Below are 17851 nucleotides of genomic sequence, written 5' to 3' on the forward strand. Positions count from 1 at the left end.
CAGGCTCCCCGCTGAGCAAGGAGGCCTATGAGGGACTCGATTCTAGGACCCCGGGATCCTGACCTGAGCCAATGGCAGACACTTAACTGACTGAGCCACCCCGGTGTCCCGACATCTTCCTTTTATATTCAACTACTGTAATTCGTAGCCTGTGGTAATTTCCACATATATGTACACACATGCTATACACGCATCTTCATATATACACACTATTTTTCAAGCAAAAATACCTGTATGCTGTGTAGCTTGTGACTGTATTACAGATGCTATCTCTGACATTCAGTGGTCTCTGTCAATCTAACTACTGAAGAACATGAACTTGCACATTCCCATCTCCAAACATCCCCTTCAGGTTTCCACACTCACGCATTTGTGCAGTCATTCAGATGACTTTTGCATTACCATTCCCCAGCCCACTGCCACACATAGAGATGTTCCATATTTTCAAGACCTGCTGAGATTCAGGACAAACTGTCACCTACAGGAAGGATGCCCTTTATGTTCAATGCTGGCTCTTACTCCGAGGGGCAGTACTCTTGACTGCCCGCCCCATTCAACATTCACATAAAGTAAAAATGACTCATGTCTACAAGGGCAACTTTGGAGTTGGTGGAGTCCTCTTTCTACCCACAGACTGCAAAGCTTCTTTCTCATTTGTCTTCACCCCAGATGCCCTGAGGTTTGCCTTCAGTTGCTACTACTAATACTTCTGCCACTATGACCATGGGCACCACGTTTGGACACATCCATTGTTGACTGTTTTTTGAGCTCAACTTTGTTCCCTTTTTCTTCCCCTTCCTCCTCTCATTTTCTTGTTTCTTGCCTCCTGACATGGTCCAACAAAGTCTAGCCCTTTATGGATGATACTAGGCACTGTAGCCTCATCCCCCAGCATCCAACGCAGTGTGTCCTGGCAGTTCCAAAGATATCCATATCTGTGAATGGATATAAAATAAAACAACTCTGGTGGTGTTGTAAAAATGAAATGTACCACTGTATGCAAACATCCTTTGTAAGAGTGATACTACATAGTATGACCTCATGACTGCATGCAAAATTAAATCATGGGTCTTGTCAGGAGAGGGATATTCAAAAGAGAAGAAATGAGAAGAACACGGGCAAGGAGATAGCCTCTTCCTATTCCAGAAGCCAAATTCAAGCAAAGAAATCTACATTATACAACAGAAAGCTGAAAGATGTTCTTTCTAACAGTATGCAGTCTGACGAACAAAAGCCATTTTTATGCTATGTATATGTGTGCATGTGTGTGGATACACATATGTATTTGATAATATGAGCACAAAGAAAAATAAGGAAAGATATCCCACTAGATGGTTATCATGGGTCTTTGGCTGCGCTGGTGGAAAGGAGGACAGAGATGAGGAAAAGAAAGGCTGGTGGAAGTCAGGCAAAGTAAGACCAGACTTAAATGTTTATATGATCACATTTACATGTTTATATAAAGTTACATATGTAGCTGCATATTTAATTAAAATTTGTTTTTAAAAAGGCAGACAGGGACAGAGTGAGGGAGGCAAGAGGCCTTGGACAGCACAGGTCATTCTACCTGTGGGAAAACAGAGTCCCAGCAAGGACAAGGGGTGAACAGAGAGCCTATAATCAGATGGTGGCAGAGCCCAGGCAAGGAGCTCGGCTTCCTGCAGCGGACATCAGGGGTAGGGCTAGAAGTGGCAGGCTAAAGATCCTAACTCTGGAAGGAGTTCAGAGAAGTTGGTTAGGGAGGTGCCCCTAGTGCATGTCCTGGGGTTTCCCAGGGTGGGGCCAACAGCTGCCTTCCCGCACGGTCACAGCTCTTAGCACCGCTCTAAAGACAGCCAATTTCCTTTTGCTGGTTTTGGGAGGCAGAAAAATGTGCTCACTTGCTGTGCCCTCCTGCCTGCAGAACAACACATGCGGTAGAAACCAGGAGACCCTGGAGAGCGGGTGACTTGTCACCGGAGCTGCAGCTGTGGGGATTGAAAAGGCTGGGGCAGGGCTGGTAAGACCACCTGAGAGAGAAGGTGCCTCCTCTAGCATAAGGCAGGACTGATTGGGGTTTTGAGGTTCCTGAAGGGAGGCCTTGTATAAGAAAAATAAATATAAATCTGTATTACTTTTGCACATTTTATAAAACCTGTGTCCCCAGGTGCATGTTGCTAGGATGCTCCCCGTGCCTTGGAAGAGGTCATGCAAGGGTGGAGGGAATATGAAGCAGGAACTTCTAAACTGTGTGATCAAATGGCCTCAGCCTGAGAAGCAAGCATATCAGCTCCACGGCGCCCACCAGCATCCACATGCAGCTGTGCCGAGCACTTGCTACGTGTAGCGATACCGTCCCCGCTGTGACAGTGTCCAGGAGGTGATGCATAACCTCCAGCTGTCACCCAGGAACTTTAACTCATGCCATTCAGGTAGACTATGTTTCCTAGGTTCCTACACCATCTAGATGACTGTAGCAGCTAATGGTCCGTGGGATTTAAAATAAAGCATGACACTTCAGCCCCTTAACTGTGATTACCCCTTAAAGTCTGTGTAGTAATGAGGTATGGGATGTGTGGGGCATAGTTGGGTTAGGGGTCAAAGGCAACGTTCATGATTTACTCTACCTCTACATTGCTGATTTAAAACCATGTTTGAATACTGATGGTAAGTTTGTAGTTATTTCTTTTTATTTGCAGTTAAAATAGTAAAAGAAATCATTGAGGTGGGACAAAATAGCTTTTATCGCCCTTTTAAAAAGAAGCTTGAGAAGGCCAGAAATACTCACTTAAAAGTACTGTGCCATAAATCTAGCACAGCCAACATTGTGGGGTTCATTGTGTTCAAGTGATCCTTAATATAATTGCTTGCAGCTAAAAAAGATTTCCTCCAAGGTTTTGGAAGAACTTCCATTCTGAAAACAAAGAAAAAATAATCAGCTATCTCTAAAAATCAGAAGAAAGTATTGTTACAGTGTACTTTTTGAGTAATAATGGTTTCTTTTTTTTCTTTAGAGAGAGAGAGTGGGGAAAGAGGGGCAGAAGGAGAGAGAGAACCTTAAGCAGGCTCCACACCCAGTACAGAGCCCTGGGACTTGGGACTCAGTCTCACAACCCTGAGATCCTGACCTGAGCTGAAATCAAGAGTGGGTCGCTTAACCCACTTAAGCACCCAGGCACCCCAATAATGGTTTCATTTTAATAAAAAATATTATGTATTCCTTACAGTAAAAACAAAACACATAATTATGTATTAAGATACATGAAGGCCATACTTTCTATGGTCTAAGTCATATAATTTCAGAATAATTAACACATATGAAATTATACTTGAATCTTTTTTTTTTAAGATTGATTTATTTGAGAGAGAGCAAGCGCACAATCAGGGGGAAGGGGCAAAGGGAGAGGGAGAAGCAGATTCCCCACTGATCAGGGAGCCCCACACAGAGCTCAATCCCAGGACCACAAGAGCATGACCTGAACTGAAGGAAGAAGCTCAACTAACTGAGCTAACCAGCACCCCTGAATCTTTTTTTAAATTTTATTTATTTAAATAATCTCTACACCCAACATGGGGGCTCAAACTCACAACCCCAAGGTCAAGAGTCACATGCTCTTCCGACTAAGCCAGCCAGATGCCCCATAGACTTGAATCATAAGGTAATTATTTTTCCTTTAACTACTTGATCAAGTTCACAAATAACTTGAAATGATCAAATAGAAACAGTAACCAGCTTTTTTTCATATACATCTTGAAAGACTTAATTTCAATACACAAAATGTTTAAATTTGGGTGTTTGGTTTTTTTTTTAAACATTTAAAAAATACAGTCCAGGCTGCCTGTGGAAATCCCCTTCAACTTAACTTCTGTTAACTTCTGTTAACTTCAAACTTATTTGAAGACATTTACTCTGTAACTTCTATGACTTAAATAGTCATCCTTAATACATTAAAAATATGCCATTTTCATCTTTCAGCGTATATTTAAACATTTATATTTTATGCATACAATTTTTTATTGTCATGATTTTAAACACTTAATCTTGCTTTATTATATAATAAGCTTAACTCAGTTTTTCAATTGTAGTCATACCACTTTTACAATTACAAAAGATGATTTTTGTCTCTTCCCAGGAGAAAAGCTATTCTCCACATAAGATATGTTGGAAATGACTGCATAATTTTTTCTTGCAATTATAGGAAAACAATCTGAGGCACTTTTAAATAATATGAAAGAAGCAAAACTGAATTATTTACTAAATCATAAAAATATAAGTTCTATTCTTCAAACTATTTAAGAGACTTATTCCTAAATGTTAATTATTTAGGGAAAATATATAGCAAGTGTATTTTTCTATTACGTGTCCTATATTTTAATCTATGTAATTATATTCTATATTCTATATTCTATATACACACATATTTTCTGCAATGTTCCCAGTATGATTTTGTGCATTCCAATTGCCATCAAGCTCTTATATCCCTATTATATCTGAAGCCTGTGGTAGTAGCCATCGAAATACAAAGATCTGTATCAGGTTCTTTCACCAGGGTACTTATGTTTTAACCACATAGGTATCCATATGTCTATCCATCCATCTACCCATAGATTTGTAAACAGAACGTATTAGGGCTTAAATACATAAACATAATATGAATAATCAGTTGTATATATGAAGTATGTAAGTCAAAGATATATATATGACAAATATAACCAGTGTATAAATATATACACATACACAGGAACAGTCATATAATCAATATTCTTAGAGAAACTTGGTCACTTACTCTGCACGATGGGGTAGAATTTCATCTGTTTTTTTATCATCTTCTTTTTCCCTAGGATCTTTCAAAACAAAATCAACTAAAAGAAAATTGAAAAGTTCTGATAAATATCCTTATATCAATTATGGCATATTCCAAGCAATTGCAAAACTAATTCCACTAAAAGGAATTATTTAAATTATGTTATTTAAAATAATGGAGCCATTTGTGCATGTATGACAATAAAAATACTTAAGGAAAACCTATGATGTCTGTGTCTTTGAGAGTTTATGTTCCCTCTCTTAACAACAGGTCCCTATTATTTCATTTGAAAGTAATAATTGGTTTCAAAATTACATTTTCCTTCCTAGCTATTCTACCAAAAGTAGTATCCATTGAAGGCCAGCAATACAGAATCATAGTAGTTTCCTTTCACTGAGGAAACTTACATACTGTTTTGTTTTCTTTTAAGTTGCATATAACAATCCTGTTATAAAATCAGTAAAGAGAGCTACTTCTGCTTCTATCTTCTGTGGCCATTAATTCACAGTTAATTCTAATTTTCCTACCTTTAAGATGCTCTTTCTAAAATACCAATGCGTTAACATCCATCTGTTTAAAATCCTTTGGTGGCTCCGCTTTAACTGTGAATGCTTTAAAAAGGCATAGAAGGCCCTTCAGATTCTGTCCTCTTCCCAAATGCACCCTATGCTTTGGACGTCACGGCTGCTTGCAAGCCTGAAGAGCCTTTCACGCGTGTCTGCCACAGTTCACACCATTTTCTCAGTGAGAGCACTCCCTTGTGTTCGGTTTGTGTTTCAAGATGGTTCAGGCACGTCCAGAGTTCTTCCTACCAACTCAGGCACGAGCGTCTCTCCCTTACAACATGTCCTCCATTTCCCTCCTTATTGAGCCTACTGCTCTACTTTGTAATTAGTAATTTGTCCCTCTCCATCATTTCAACAATGAACTCCTTGGGAGCAAAGATTTGACTTTTCATTTTTACATTACCAGGACACTCAATAAGATTCTTAAATATGGTAAATGCCCTCCTACCCAAAAGGTCCCCAGACAACTCCAAAACACGAGGATTTCTCCAGCTTTGGACACAGCATCAATTGTATCAGTTTTACAATTAATTGGAGAACTTCTTTTAAAAGTATAGATTCAAAGGCCCTGCCTCCAGAGATTTTAATTCAGATAGATTCAGAAATCAGTATGTGAAAAATGATTCAGATGATTAGTCAGTCTTACAATCCAGTGGTCTATACCAGGAATCAGCAAACTTTTTATGTAAAGGGCTTGAATATAAATATCTTCAATTTTATGAACTACAAGGTCTCCATCACAAGTAGTCATCTCTGCTCTTATAGATCCAAAGCAGCCACAAACCATGTGCAAATGAATGCGTAGGACTGTATTCCAATAAAATTTATTTACAAAAACAGGCAGTGAGCCAGAATGGACCTGCGAGCTGTAGTTTGTCAACCTTTGGTCCATAACAACAATTTTTAATTAATCACCTTCTAATTTATGTTATCAATAATATTAATGTTAATTAAATAATTAAATTTTAGAATTTCTTCAGTTCTGTCCTTTACTGAGTGGATATAGCCCTACCAAAAAAAAAAAAAAAGATGGAGTTTAAATTTTTTTTGCTGTACTTAATGAAACTTGCCTAAGATCTTAAGCAATTAAATAGAAATGCAAAAAGCGGAATAAATGTAATAATTTCAAGTGTAGGTACTAACATTCGATTAATAAGACACATTCAAATTAGAAAACAAAAATACTGATTTACCTATGGATTTTTTTACACTAAGATGATAATCTTCTCTCATTTCATCAGATAATGCAAGTATGCTGTTGGTGAGGACTTTCAGATGTTGGGGGACTAAATTCAATACATGTTCTAGCCAAGAATCTTCCATTGGGGCTACATGGTCTGTATCAATTCCGTGGTGAATATAATAGTAATATCTCTGCATAAAGAAGATGGAGAAATATAGATGGGTTTAGTCCTATAATGAAAGAAGTGTGTTCATCAAAAATAAAACTACTGAGCAAAAATCAAAGTTTTAGGCAAACAAAGTATTTACAAATCATAAAAAAGTATTTTGTGTAATTCATGGAGGAATTGAGATCCCCTAAATTAAAAAAATATATAGGGCATTTCATGAAAATTAAAGCTCTTATCTCAGTTCATAACTACAATGTAAAATATCAAGTTATATTACCAAATATGATGTACTAAGAAAAACACATGCTGAAGCAGAATTTAGTGCTTTATAAATGTGTGGAAATGTGGTAAATTAGTTTTTGTCCTTTTATTATTGATAATCAAGTCGATCTTACAAGCTGCAAGTGAATCAATATCTCTACACATTAAGCTTAGAAATCTATGGCAGGATTTAGGAAATTTCCAGTTGGCCAATTAATAGTCCATATTATAATTTTACAGCTGCTATTAAATGTATACATAAATATTCATTTTAAGACATGATAGTATTTCCCTAACAATAGACATTTAACTTTGATATATTTTCATAAATTTTTACATGTCACTTTTAGAAAAATTTTAAACATCCAAGTAGTTTTTCCAAATACTTTCAAATTAGTGTCTTTGATATTTACATTTTTAGAAATTCTCCTGTATTTGAAAACTAGATTATATTTCTAAAGTAAGTTAATATACTTTGTAAAGTGTACATTATATAAGATAGTTTCTCATAGAAGAATAAAGACACATAAAAGTTATACAGGACTGAGGCTCATTCTAACAAAGGGAGCAGGTAAATGAGATTCTTTTGTTGTGGTCTTAGATGGCAAGGGAGAGAATGATTTCCCCCATTAATCCCATAGAGCAATTTTGTGGAACTCCGTATTTACTCCTGTGCCCAGAGAGTTCCACAAGAGAGGAGCACAGAGTAAGCTCAAAGGTTTAAAAGCATCTTCAAGTGCTTCTTTTACATTCAAGTATACTGACAAAAGAGACAGCCCATTACCAAGATGTCCTTCTCTATTGCAGAAGTGGTCGGTTTTGGAAATATGCTTTCATCAGGGCTAGCTGAGTCTAACACAGCATCTTGTTGCCTAAGAAAATGATAAACACACTATTCAATCGTACACGAAGGGCGGTTAGAATATACATCAATGGATATACACTTGACCCTGGAACAACTCAAGTTTGAACTGTATGGGTTCACATACAGTTTTTTACAATAGAGTGTTGTAAATGTAATTTATGATTTTCTAAATATTTTCTTTAGCTTATTGTAAAAATACAGTACATAATACATATAACAAAATATGTGTAAAATGACTGTTTATATTATCAGTAAGGCTTCTGGTCAACAGCAGGCTATTAGTAGTTAAATTTTTGGAGAGTCAAAAGCTATATGTGAATTTTCAACTGTGGTGGGGGTCAGTGCCGCTAACCCCTAAGTTGTTTAAGGGTCTACTGTCAAAACTTCAGGACTGTCTTCTACTAAATCTTAAGAAAAAAATGAATTGTTGAACATTTTATTAATAGTGCATATAACACATATTTGTTTGGTACCACATTCCACCCAGAACACTTTCTCTTTATTCATAAAGCAGATTCTGCCACCCTAAAGTGTATGACCCTAATAACTGTGTTGTTGATGTTTTTTAATGGCAGAAATGCTCATGTTATATACCTTGCTGAACCCAAAGAACATAAGTTTCATCCTCTGTATGAGTAATGCCTGCCTAAAAGAGCAAGGTCAGGGGAGGTGAGGAGGAAGAAGGTTGGGGGCTACGGGGGCAGCTGCAGAAGCTATTACAGTAATCATGAAGATCTTTCAGCTTTAAAACTCTAGGATTCAGTCATTCTGTGGCTAGAGGCAAAGATTCTGCTTGCTGGAAACAATAATAAAAACTTTTTTATTGATCACCTACTTAGGCCCTCAATAGTTTCACATACATTATCTCTAATCCTCACACCTATTGTTAGAGTAGACAGAGAAATTATTCCCACTTCACAGATGAGACACTGAATGTCAAGTTCACTAACTTCCCCTTTGTCACAGTTAATTAAGTACAAAAAATAAGGATTTGCCCATCCATATGTGCTTCCAAACTGCCATGCTCTTTCCAGCAGAACAATATTCCTTTCAGAAATAAATCAATATAGGAGACATTTTACCTGACTAAAGAGAAAATATGGTGTGCCTTATTTCCTGAAAATGAAAACTATATTGATTTTCTCTTTATTTAATCAATAGTGATTTTGAGTCAAGATGGTAGCAAAAACATCCTTTTTTTCAAGTTTTCTTGTGAACACGGTAGTAATTTTAACCAGTGATTGTAAAGAGACTAGAGGGTCATCAGCTGAGGAGATATTTCAACAAATTTCTGAAACATGAAGAGAAGAGAGAGGACAGATAAAACAGGGTTGAAAACACCATAGCCCCTAACTCATGCAGGAAAGCAACCAGTCCACCTAGGAGATCCTCGGAAAAGGCTCTGCTCTTGTAGTCAGCAGGTGCTAAAGGAGAAAATGAGTAGAATGGCTGAAAATAAGGAAGTTATCTCAAATTTACGCCAGCAAATTAGACAACTTAAGTGAAAAAGAGATTCCTAAAAATCAAAAATGCCAAACATGACTCAAGAAGAAAGAAAATCTGAATAGATACATATCAAGTTAACTAATTAAATTAATAGTTAATAATCTTCCCACAAAGAAAACTTCAGGTCCAGATGGCTTCAGAAATTTCTATCCAGGGACCCCTGGTAGCTCAGTCGTTTAAGCATCCAACTCTTGTTCTCACTTCAGGTCTCGATCTCACGATCGTGAGTTCAAGCCCGACATTGGGCTCCACACTGGGCATGGAGCCTACTTTAGAAAAAGTTCCATCACAGGAGGAGGAAATAATACTAATTCTACCTAAACCCATTCAGAAAACAAAGGAGGTAAAAACACTTCCCAACTCATTTTGAGGCCTAACGCCAGGCATGACAACAAAAGTACAGACCCATATCATTCATTACATAGACTTGAAAATTCTTTTTTTTTTTTTTAAGATTTTATTTATTTATTTGAGAGAGAGAGAGAACACATGAGAGGGGATAGGGTCAGAGGACGAAGCAGACTCCCTGCCGAGCAGGGAGCCCGATGCGGGACTCGATCCAGGGACTCCAGGATCATGACCTGAGCCGAAGGCAGTCGCTCAACCAACTGAGCCACACAGGCGCCCGACTTGAAAATTCTTAACAAAATATTAGCAAATCAAATCCAGCAACATACAAAAAGTATTATACATAATGACTAAGTGAAAGGAATGCAAGCTTTAACATGAAAAGCAATTAATGTAATATACTATTTTAAAAGATTAAAGGATAAAAACCTAATTCTCATTTCAATAGACACTGAAAAAGCATTTGACAAAAATCCAGCACTCATTTATGGTAACATCTCTCAACCAGCTAGACAAAAAGGATCTTTTTCAACCTGATAAAGGGTATCTTAAAAACCTACAGCTAACATCCTACATAAACGTGAAAGACTGAATGCTTTTCCACTACGACTGGCAAGTCCACTATCACCAATTCTATTCAACAATATGCTGGAAACTAACAAGTGCAAAATGGGAAGTGAGAAAAATGAAAGGCATCGGAAATGAAGTAAAAGTCAACATAATCGTATATACAGGAATTTCCATGGAATCTATTAAAAAGCTGCAGAACTGGTAAGCAAGTTTTAGTAAGGTCTTAGGATGTGAGGCCAGTAAGTAAAAATCAATTGATTTTTCTATATACTGGCAAGGAACAATCAGAAAATTAAATAATTCCATCCACATCAAAAAATACTTAAGATATTTTTAAAAGAAGTACAAGATTCATACATTAAAAAAATACAAGACACTGTTAAGAGCAGTTAAAGAAAAGCTAAATAAGTGAGAAGAAATAACAGGTTTATGGGCCAGAAGACTTGATATTATTGAAATGGCAATTATCCCAAAATTGACCTACCGATAACAATGCAATTGGATACTAAATCCTAGGTTGTTGTTTTGTTTTTCAGAAACTGACAAGCTAGTCTTCACATGTTTGAAAATGCAAAATACCTAGGATAGCCAAAACAATTTTGAAAATGGATAGTAAATGTTGTAAATTTAAACTAATCTGAAACTTTACTATAAAGCTCCAGTGATCAAGACAGCATGTAGTGAGGTAAAGATGGACATATAGAGCAAGGGAACAGAAATAGAACCCCTTATATGCTCAAATGATTTTTGACAAAGGTGCCAAGGTAATTCAATGGGAATAGTCTTTTCAACAAAGGGGCTGAAACATTTGCATATCTATATGAAAAAAAAAATCAAATCTCAACCTTAGCTCATACCAGAGATATGCCATTAAACTAAATCATGTACATAAGTATAAGAGCTAAAACTATAGCCTTCTAAGAAAACATGGGAGAAAAATCTTGTGATAAGAAAGGATTCTTAGATACGACTCCAAAAGGACCAACAAAAGAAAAAATTGATAAATTGAGCTTCCTTAAAATTTAAGGCTTTTACTTTCCAAAAAATACCATTAAGAAAAAGAAGAGATAAGCCACAGACTGGAAGAAAATATTTGCAAAAGATAAATCTGATAAAAAGACTGTATAGGAAATATATCAAGAGCTCTTAGAATGTATTAATAAAAAGATAACCCAATTTAAAAATGGGCAAAAGATTTAAACAGACACTTCAAAGAAGTTCTATGAATGTCAAACCACCACCAGAAAAGACACCTATCATCATTAGTCATTAGGGATATACAATTTAAAGCCATAATGAGATAAAATAACACATCTACTAGAATGGTTTTTGTTTTGTTTTGCCTATTCTAGCCAAAGTGTGGGCAACGATATGGAAAAACTAGAAACTTCTCCATACACTGTTTGTGGGAATGTAAAATGGTATAGCTACTTGGAAAACAGTTGAGCAAAGTCTTTGAAAATTAAACATATACTACTATACAACTGAGCATTTCTATACTTTGGCATCTACCCAGGAGAAATGAAAACACATATCCACAAAAAGACTTGCACTTAGATGTTCATAGCAGCATTTTCAAATAGCCCAAAACCAGAAACAATAAACCAAATGAAAGGATTTTAAAAACATACATATCGTATAATTCCATTTACATGAAATTTTAGAAAAGATAAAACTTTTAAAAACAGAACACAGATCAATGATTCCCTGGGGCAACCAGTGGCAGGGAGAATTAACTGAAATGGGCATAACGTTTAACAGATGATAGAAATATTCTAAACCTAGATTTTGGTTAAGGTTGCATAGCCATAAAAATTTACTGAAATTCATTCAATTGTCCATTTAACCTGGATGAATTTAATGGTATGTAAATTATAGCTCAGTAAAGCTGTTTTTAAGCCTATCTAGAAGGCTTTGAAAATAAAATGTTCAGGAAAAAAAAAAAAAGACGACAGAATATCCAACAGAATATAAATACATTGCAAATAAAGTAATGACAAATAGAGTGACATGGGCTTCTCATCAACAGTAATACATGCCGTGGTGACTACAGTTGATATTAGTATATTGTATGACTGAAATTTGCTAAGAGTAGAACCCAGGCGTTATTACCAAAAAAAAAAAAAAAAAAAAAAAAAAGCTGAAGATGGGAGGTGATCTATGTATTAACTTGATTGTGGGAATCTTTCACTATATATATATATATTCTCACATTATAAACTCTAAATATATTCTAATTTTATTGGTCGGGGCACTGGATGGCTCAGTCAGTTAAGCGTCTGCCTTCGGCTCAGGTCATGATCCCAGGGTCCTGGGATTGAGCCCCGCATCAGGCTCCCTGCTCAGTAGGGAGTCTGCTTTTTTTCCCTCCTGCTCCCGCTGCTGGTGCTCTCTGTCTCTGTCAAATAAATAAAATCTTTTAAGAAATTTTTTTATTTGTCAATTATACCTTAATAAAGCTGGGGGAAAGTAATACATGCCAAAAAATAATGGTTAATATTTTTCAATCTAATGTTTTCAGGTGTATGGTAAAAATTATGATTATCATTTAATTTTATAGCCAACTTAGCCATTAATTCAAGAGTAAGGACAAAACAGAGAACTTTATGGAGATGAAAAATCTCAACTCTACTCCTCCTCATAGATCTTCACTGAAACAACTATTGGAGGATGAACTTCAGCAAAAAAGAAAATGCACTCAGAAGTGAAGAGTGGAATGCAAAGACAATTTCCTAAAGAATTAGAAAACACATTAGTAAAATTAAGTGTTAAGAAAAAAAAAGTATGGGGAATTTAAGGACTTGGTAGAGTGAAAATACTATAGAAATATTGGTAGAAATAAAATGAAGAATGATCACATGGAAAATGCAAAAGGAAGTTTAGAGCTAAGTAAGGACAGTCTAAGATTGCTTTGTGTTATTCAGGGAGAAGACTGATAAAAATTGAATTTTAAACTTTAAAAAGTATAAATTAAAATACATGGCTTTAAATATTATGGTACCCACTAAAAGAATAGAGATATTTGATAGCTTTTAAGCCAAGAGAAAGAAATAATGGGAGAAGAGAGAAAATTCGATTCAACAGAAAGCAGAAAAAAGAAAAAATAAGCAAAGGCAACATACAGTAAACAGAAAGTACAAAATAAATTGGCAGAAGCACACTTATATAAGAAACACCAACAACTATAAATGGGATTGGACATACTATTAAAGTATAGAAATTCTAAGATCGAGGGGCGCCTGAGTGGCTCAGTTGGTTAAGCGACTGCCTTCGGCTCAGGTCATGATCCTGGAGTCCCAGGATCGAGTCCCGCATCGGGCTCCCTGCTTGGCAGGGAGTCTGCTTCTCCCTCTGACCCTCCTCCCTCTCATGCTCTCTGTCTCTCATTCTCTCTCTCGCAAATAAATAAATAAAATCTTTAAAAAAAAAAAAAAGAAAAGAAATTCTAAGATCGAATTTCAATATGTCCATCCATATCCTGTTTATAAAAGGCATAACTAAAAAAGGACATAAAATGCCTAAAGAGAGACTACGGTCTCTTATAATACAACAACAAAGATAATCTGAAAAACGAATACCATTCTATAAACACTGGATAATAGGACACATTCCTTTTGAATGCATAGCTGAGCTCACAAAAAAGAAAGGAAATACTCAGAGGAGTTTAAAAAAAAAAAAGGAATGGTAATCAGCAAAAACCTGAGGCTATGGCTACCCTCTGGAGCCCGGGGCCATGGCCTTTAACGCCCTGTGAATCGGGAGGTCAGGTTCTGAGTAGGACTGAGTGAAATGGAGAATTCAAAGTGAGAACCCCTATGTGAAGCTAAAACCCAAGACAGGCTCTATCCTCACCCAGAGAAGGACGAGAAATGACAGGCACGGGAAGCTGTGTCAAGAAAGATCATCTGTCCCTTGGCCAGATTTCTGGGTAGAGAAGGTGCTTCTAAGGCTTTGTAACTAGAGGCCTATCTGGCCCACAGTTTTGGAGTTTGATTTTTAATTTTATACTGTTTGTGGGATGTGAGAGTGCTTAATCCAAAAAAGTGATACAAGTGGGCCAAGCTGGCAAGATTCTAGTGGCACACAGCCACAGTCGGGCTGCACAGGGCTCCCTCAAAATCCCCTTGCCCTTTATAAGCACAGAGCACACACTGTCCTCCCTTCAAGATGGCCAGGGGACCCATAAAGCCCCACATGGGGGCCGGAAGACGGGGTTCTGTGGGTGAGTTACTTACTGCACTGGGTCATGAAATTATGTCCACAAATAGCCGTGAGTGGGCCTTGAGAGTCCTAAAGAGTGTACCAAGCAACTAGCATGAAGCAGTGAGGAAATGAGTAAAGAGGGATTAGCGACTTGCGTCGGCACTGCTCTTCATGAATGGACCTACAACTCGCACCAGGCAAGCCCGGCTCTGCTTACACTGCTGATTGCTTCGCCCCGCTTCCTTCCTTTTCTAGAGAGGGAGGCCCCCAATGCCAGAGAAGCTGCCACATCACCAAAGCTGGTGAGATGGGGAGAAAGGAAAAACGGCCCCATATCTGCCACCAGCCACAGTGGCCACAACCAGAACCCCCACACATTCTGCTTGCCCAGCCAACCTCAGAATTCACACCAGTACCTCTTCAACTCGTGGTATTTCCAAGAGGGACACACTTAACAGGGAGAAGCTCCATCGTTCATTCTTTATCTGTACCCTGACCTCTCTCCAACAAGGCTTTAAGGCATTCTTAAGAGATGCACAGAATTTGTATACTTTTAGATAGAAAGTTCCCTGGGGCTCTCACAAGGGTAACACACCCTGGTTAGCTTACACAACTTACATAATGATGTTAACCAGAGTGCTTCTAAAGTTTTCTCGTTCTTTATGTAGAGATTTGCTCTTGGTTTTAGAAGTAGATGGTCCGGCATAACTGTCCTCAGTTTGGTCCACTGTTTTGCCCTTTTTTCCAAAGTGTTCCAGGTATTCAGCTTGAATTTTTTTTTTTTAAATAAAAAGCATGAGTTAGTTATCTAAAAAAGTAAGCTAAAATATATAAGTGGTTAGAATAAAGTGCTAAAGCACCTTTCAAGAAAGAACTACACACTTTAAGTTCTCAAGTAACCATAGGTACTATTAATTTTCTTTCAGTATTAGGAAGTTAAACTACTCTTGTTTTATATCATAATAGAAACCTCTATTTAAAAAATATTTAATTAATTTTATATTTTGATTAATATGCTAATAAACCCTAATTTTCAATTAATTTGCATAGAACCTTCTTAAAATGAAGATTAAAATGATTAAAAACAGAATACAAAACCATCTCAGAAAATTTAAAGAACCATGAAAAAAATGTTAATATTCAATGTAATCAATCCAATGAGTCAAAAAAATAAAAAGTAAAAAAAATTAAAATGACTAATTTGGAAGCAATATTTACAACTTATTAAAATCCCTTTTAGAAAAAAAAAAACTTCTTAGTCTGTTGTAGAGAATTCTGACTACAATAAATCAAAGTTTTAATATAAATGCCCCCCCACACAATTCTTAAAATATCACCTTTTATAGCATTTACAACAGCCTGAAATAATTAAGAACTGGTATCAATTATTTTATGAGGGAAAACATTTGGGATAAATTTTTCTACTTGACATAAATGTCATTTCACTTTTACAATTTCACTACTCTCAACTAAATGTGTAGTGATTTTTTTTTCCTCTTGAAAATTTCTTTAGAACTAAGTTGGAATAAAGTTCTTACCATACGACTGCTCGTTTTTAACACTAAATGGCTCTGGAATTTCATCATCCTGTTTTATATTCAAATGGAATGATGGAGCTGCCTGCTGCCAGTGGGGCTTTGTACTCACCTGAAACAGGAAATTTAAACAGCGTTAATAAAACAAGATCAGGGGAAAAGAAAAAAAAACAACCTTTTCTCACGAAATGCATGAGTGTTCATAAACACAGACATTTTCTCGAACAAATCAGGACATCTGGAAAGAAGGCACGCTCAACAGCAAATCGTACTCAAGTCTGTGAACGGCTGCGGTGTGACATTTGTGAGACGGTACCAAAGGCCCTGCTCTTAGTGTGATGTGGGCAGCTGTTACCCAACACAGGGGTGTTCGTTCCAGAGAGCCTACTCACCCCCAAATATCGGCAAGTGATTTTTAAGCCTTCCATTTTAATGAGAGGAACACGCTGCTGGTCTTCAATGCTTCTCTGCATTCCAGTTCCAAAAGATTTCTGTTCTCATGGCTCTAGGCATCTCTAGATTTCTCTGGCCACTCACAAATTTATTCCACAGTTTAACGCAGGGTTCGTAAGTTCTTATACTTGCAAGAGCCGGGCAGATATCATACAAGAGGGAGGAACGCTAGTGATGATAGCTAATTGGCACTCAGCTTCAGTGCTGGGTATCAATAGAGGGTGGTGGGGACTGTGGGAAAACAGGAAAATACCTAGGTCTTCTAAAAAGACAATAAAAATTAGCTCAAGCCAATTATTCTAATACCGGAACACAGACCCACTGCTGCTGGGACCTAGGATTCTTCAATAAACCCAGACGGGTAGATTTCATTGTTTTTAAGTTTTTTAAAGACTTTATTTTGAGAGTAAGAGCAAGAGAGAGATCACAGAGGGAGAGGGAAAGGGAGAAGCAGACTCCCTGCTGTGCCCAGAGCCCAACAGATGGGCAGATTTTAAAGTAATATTACATTTTCCTGACAACGGAGTCTGTGTCTTCCTTTCAGATCCAGACCAGCTTGATAGCTTATACTTGCACTGGCTGCTTCTTCATAGTTTTACTCTCTCCAGTCTTTTACTCCTTTTACTGCTCTTTTACTCAAACTTACTATATGCAAGTCCTCATTTCAGTCTCTCCTTTTGCAGGAAAACAAGTTAAGACAATTTAAAAATCAATGCCCTTCCATCCTTCAGTCTGTCCTTCCATTTCTGTATGCTCATCTTGCTCCATAAAGGATTTAGGACTTGTGGGAGCGCTATGAGTGAGCTGCACAGGAAGGGTGAGAAGCGGGTCACTGGCTGAGACCACTGCTGAGTCACCCTTGATTTCCACTCCAGAAGCACGAAGTTCTGTAATGAAAATACTCTAGGTCTAAGCTACTGCTGGAAAAATGTCACCCAAATGCAAACCTTAATATTCAGATGAAAATATTTTGCTATTTTTTAATCAAAGGAATTTTAAAACATCTCTTAAAAATATTTCCTTCATAACACATTAAGACACATAAGAACATAAAACCAGGTTTAAAGCAGCCAACAAAAGCATTTTAGACTATTAGATGCCACCAACGGGAAAGGATTATTATACAACTCAGCCACAGAATGATAAATAAGAAAATTTAGGTTTATATTTCTAAACCCACATATTAACAAGACACAATAAACTAAGGACAATTTTTATCTTTTTCAGCTTTAATATTTGTTAAGTTCTCAAAAGAAAATGCCTATTTCAAGTCTTATCTTTTAAACTAGAAAATGTACAATTGATTTTGTAGAACTTGGGAAAGCATTATATGGCTCCATTTCACAGAACTTGGCATGATAAACTGGCATTATCCATAAAAACATATTTTTTAAAGATTTTATTTATT

The 17851-nt window shown here is 36.8% G+C and overlaps 1 protein-coding gene across 1 annotated transcript in view; it reads right to left on the reverse strand.

The window, feature by feature from the left end:
• The window catches only part of DNAH7 (dynein axonemal heavy chain 7), a 243274-nt gene that overhangs the window by 223967 nt on the left and 1456 nt on the right, over window positions 1–17851 (reverse strand). The window contains exons 2-7 of the mRNA XM_064585828.1: window positions 15994–16102; window positions 15074–15221; window positions 7748–7835; window positions 6544–6724; window positions 4767–4842; window positions 2768–2893 (exon numbers count right to left, since the gene is read on the reverse strand). Of these exons, the coding sequence (XP_064441898.1) occupies window positions 2768–2893; window positions 4767–4842; window positions 6544–6724; window positions 7748–7835; window positions 15074–15221; window positions 15994–16102 (728 nt within the window). The remainder of the gene's footprint in view (window positions 1–2767; window positions 2894–4766; window positions 4843–6543; window positions 6725–7747; window positions 7836–15073; window positions 15222–15993; window positions 16103–17851) is intronic.

Source organism: Mirounga angustirostris, unplaced genomic scaffold (assembly GCF_029215605.1).
Source record: "Mirounga angustirostris isolate CCGP_5_RB_7025 unplaced genomic scaffold, mMirAng1.0.hap1 SCAF_3, whole genome shotgun sequence".
Lineage (NCBI taxonomy): Eukaryota > Metazoa > Chordata > Mammalia > Carnivora > Phocidae > Mirounga > Mirounga angustirostris.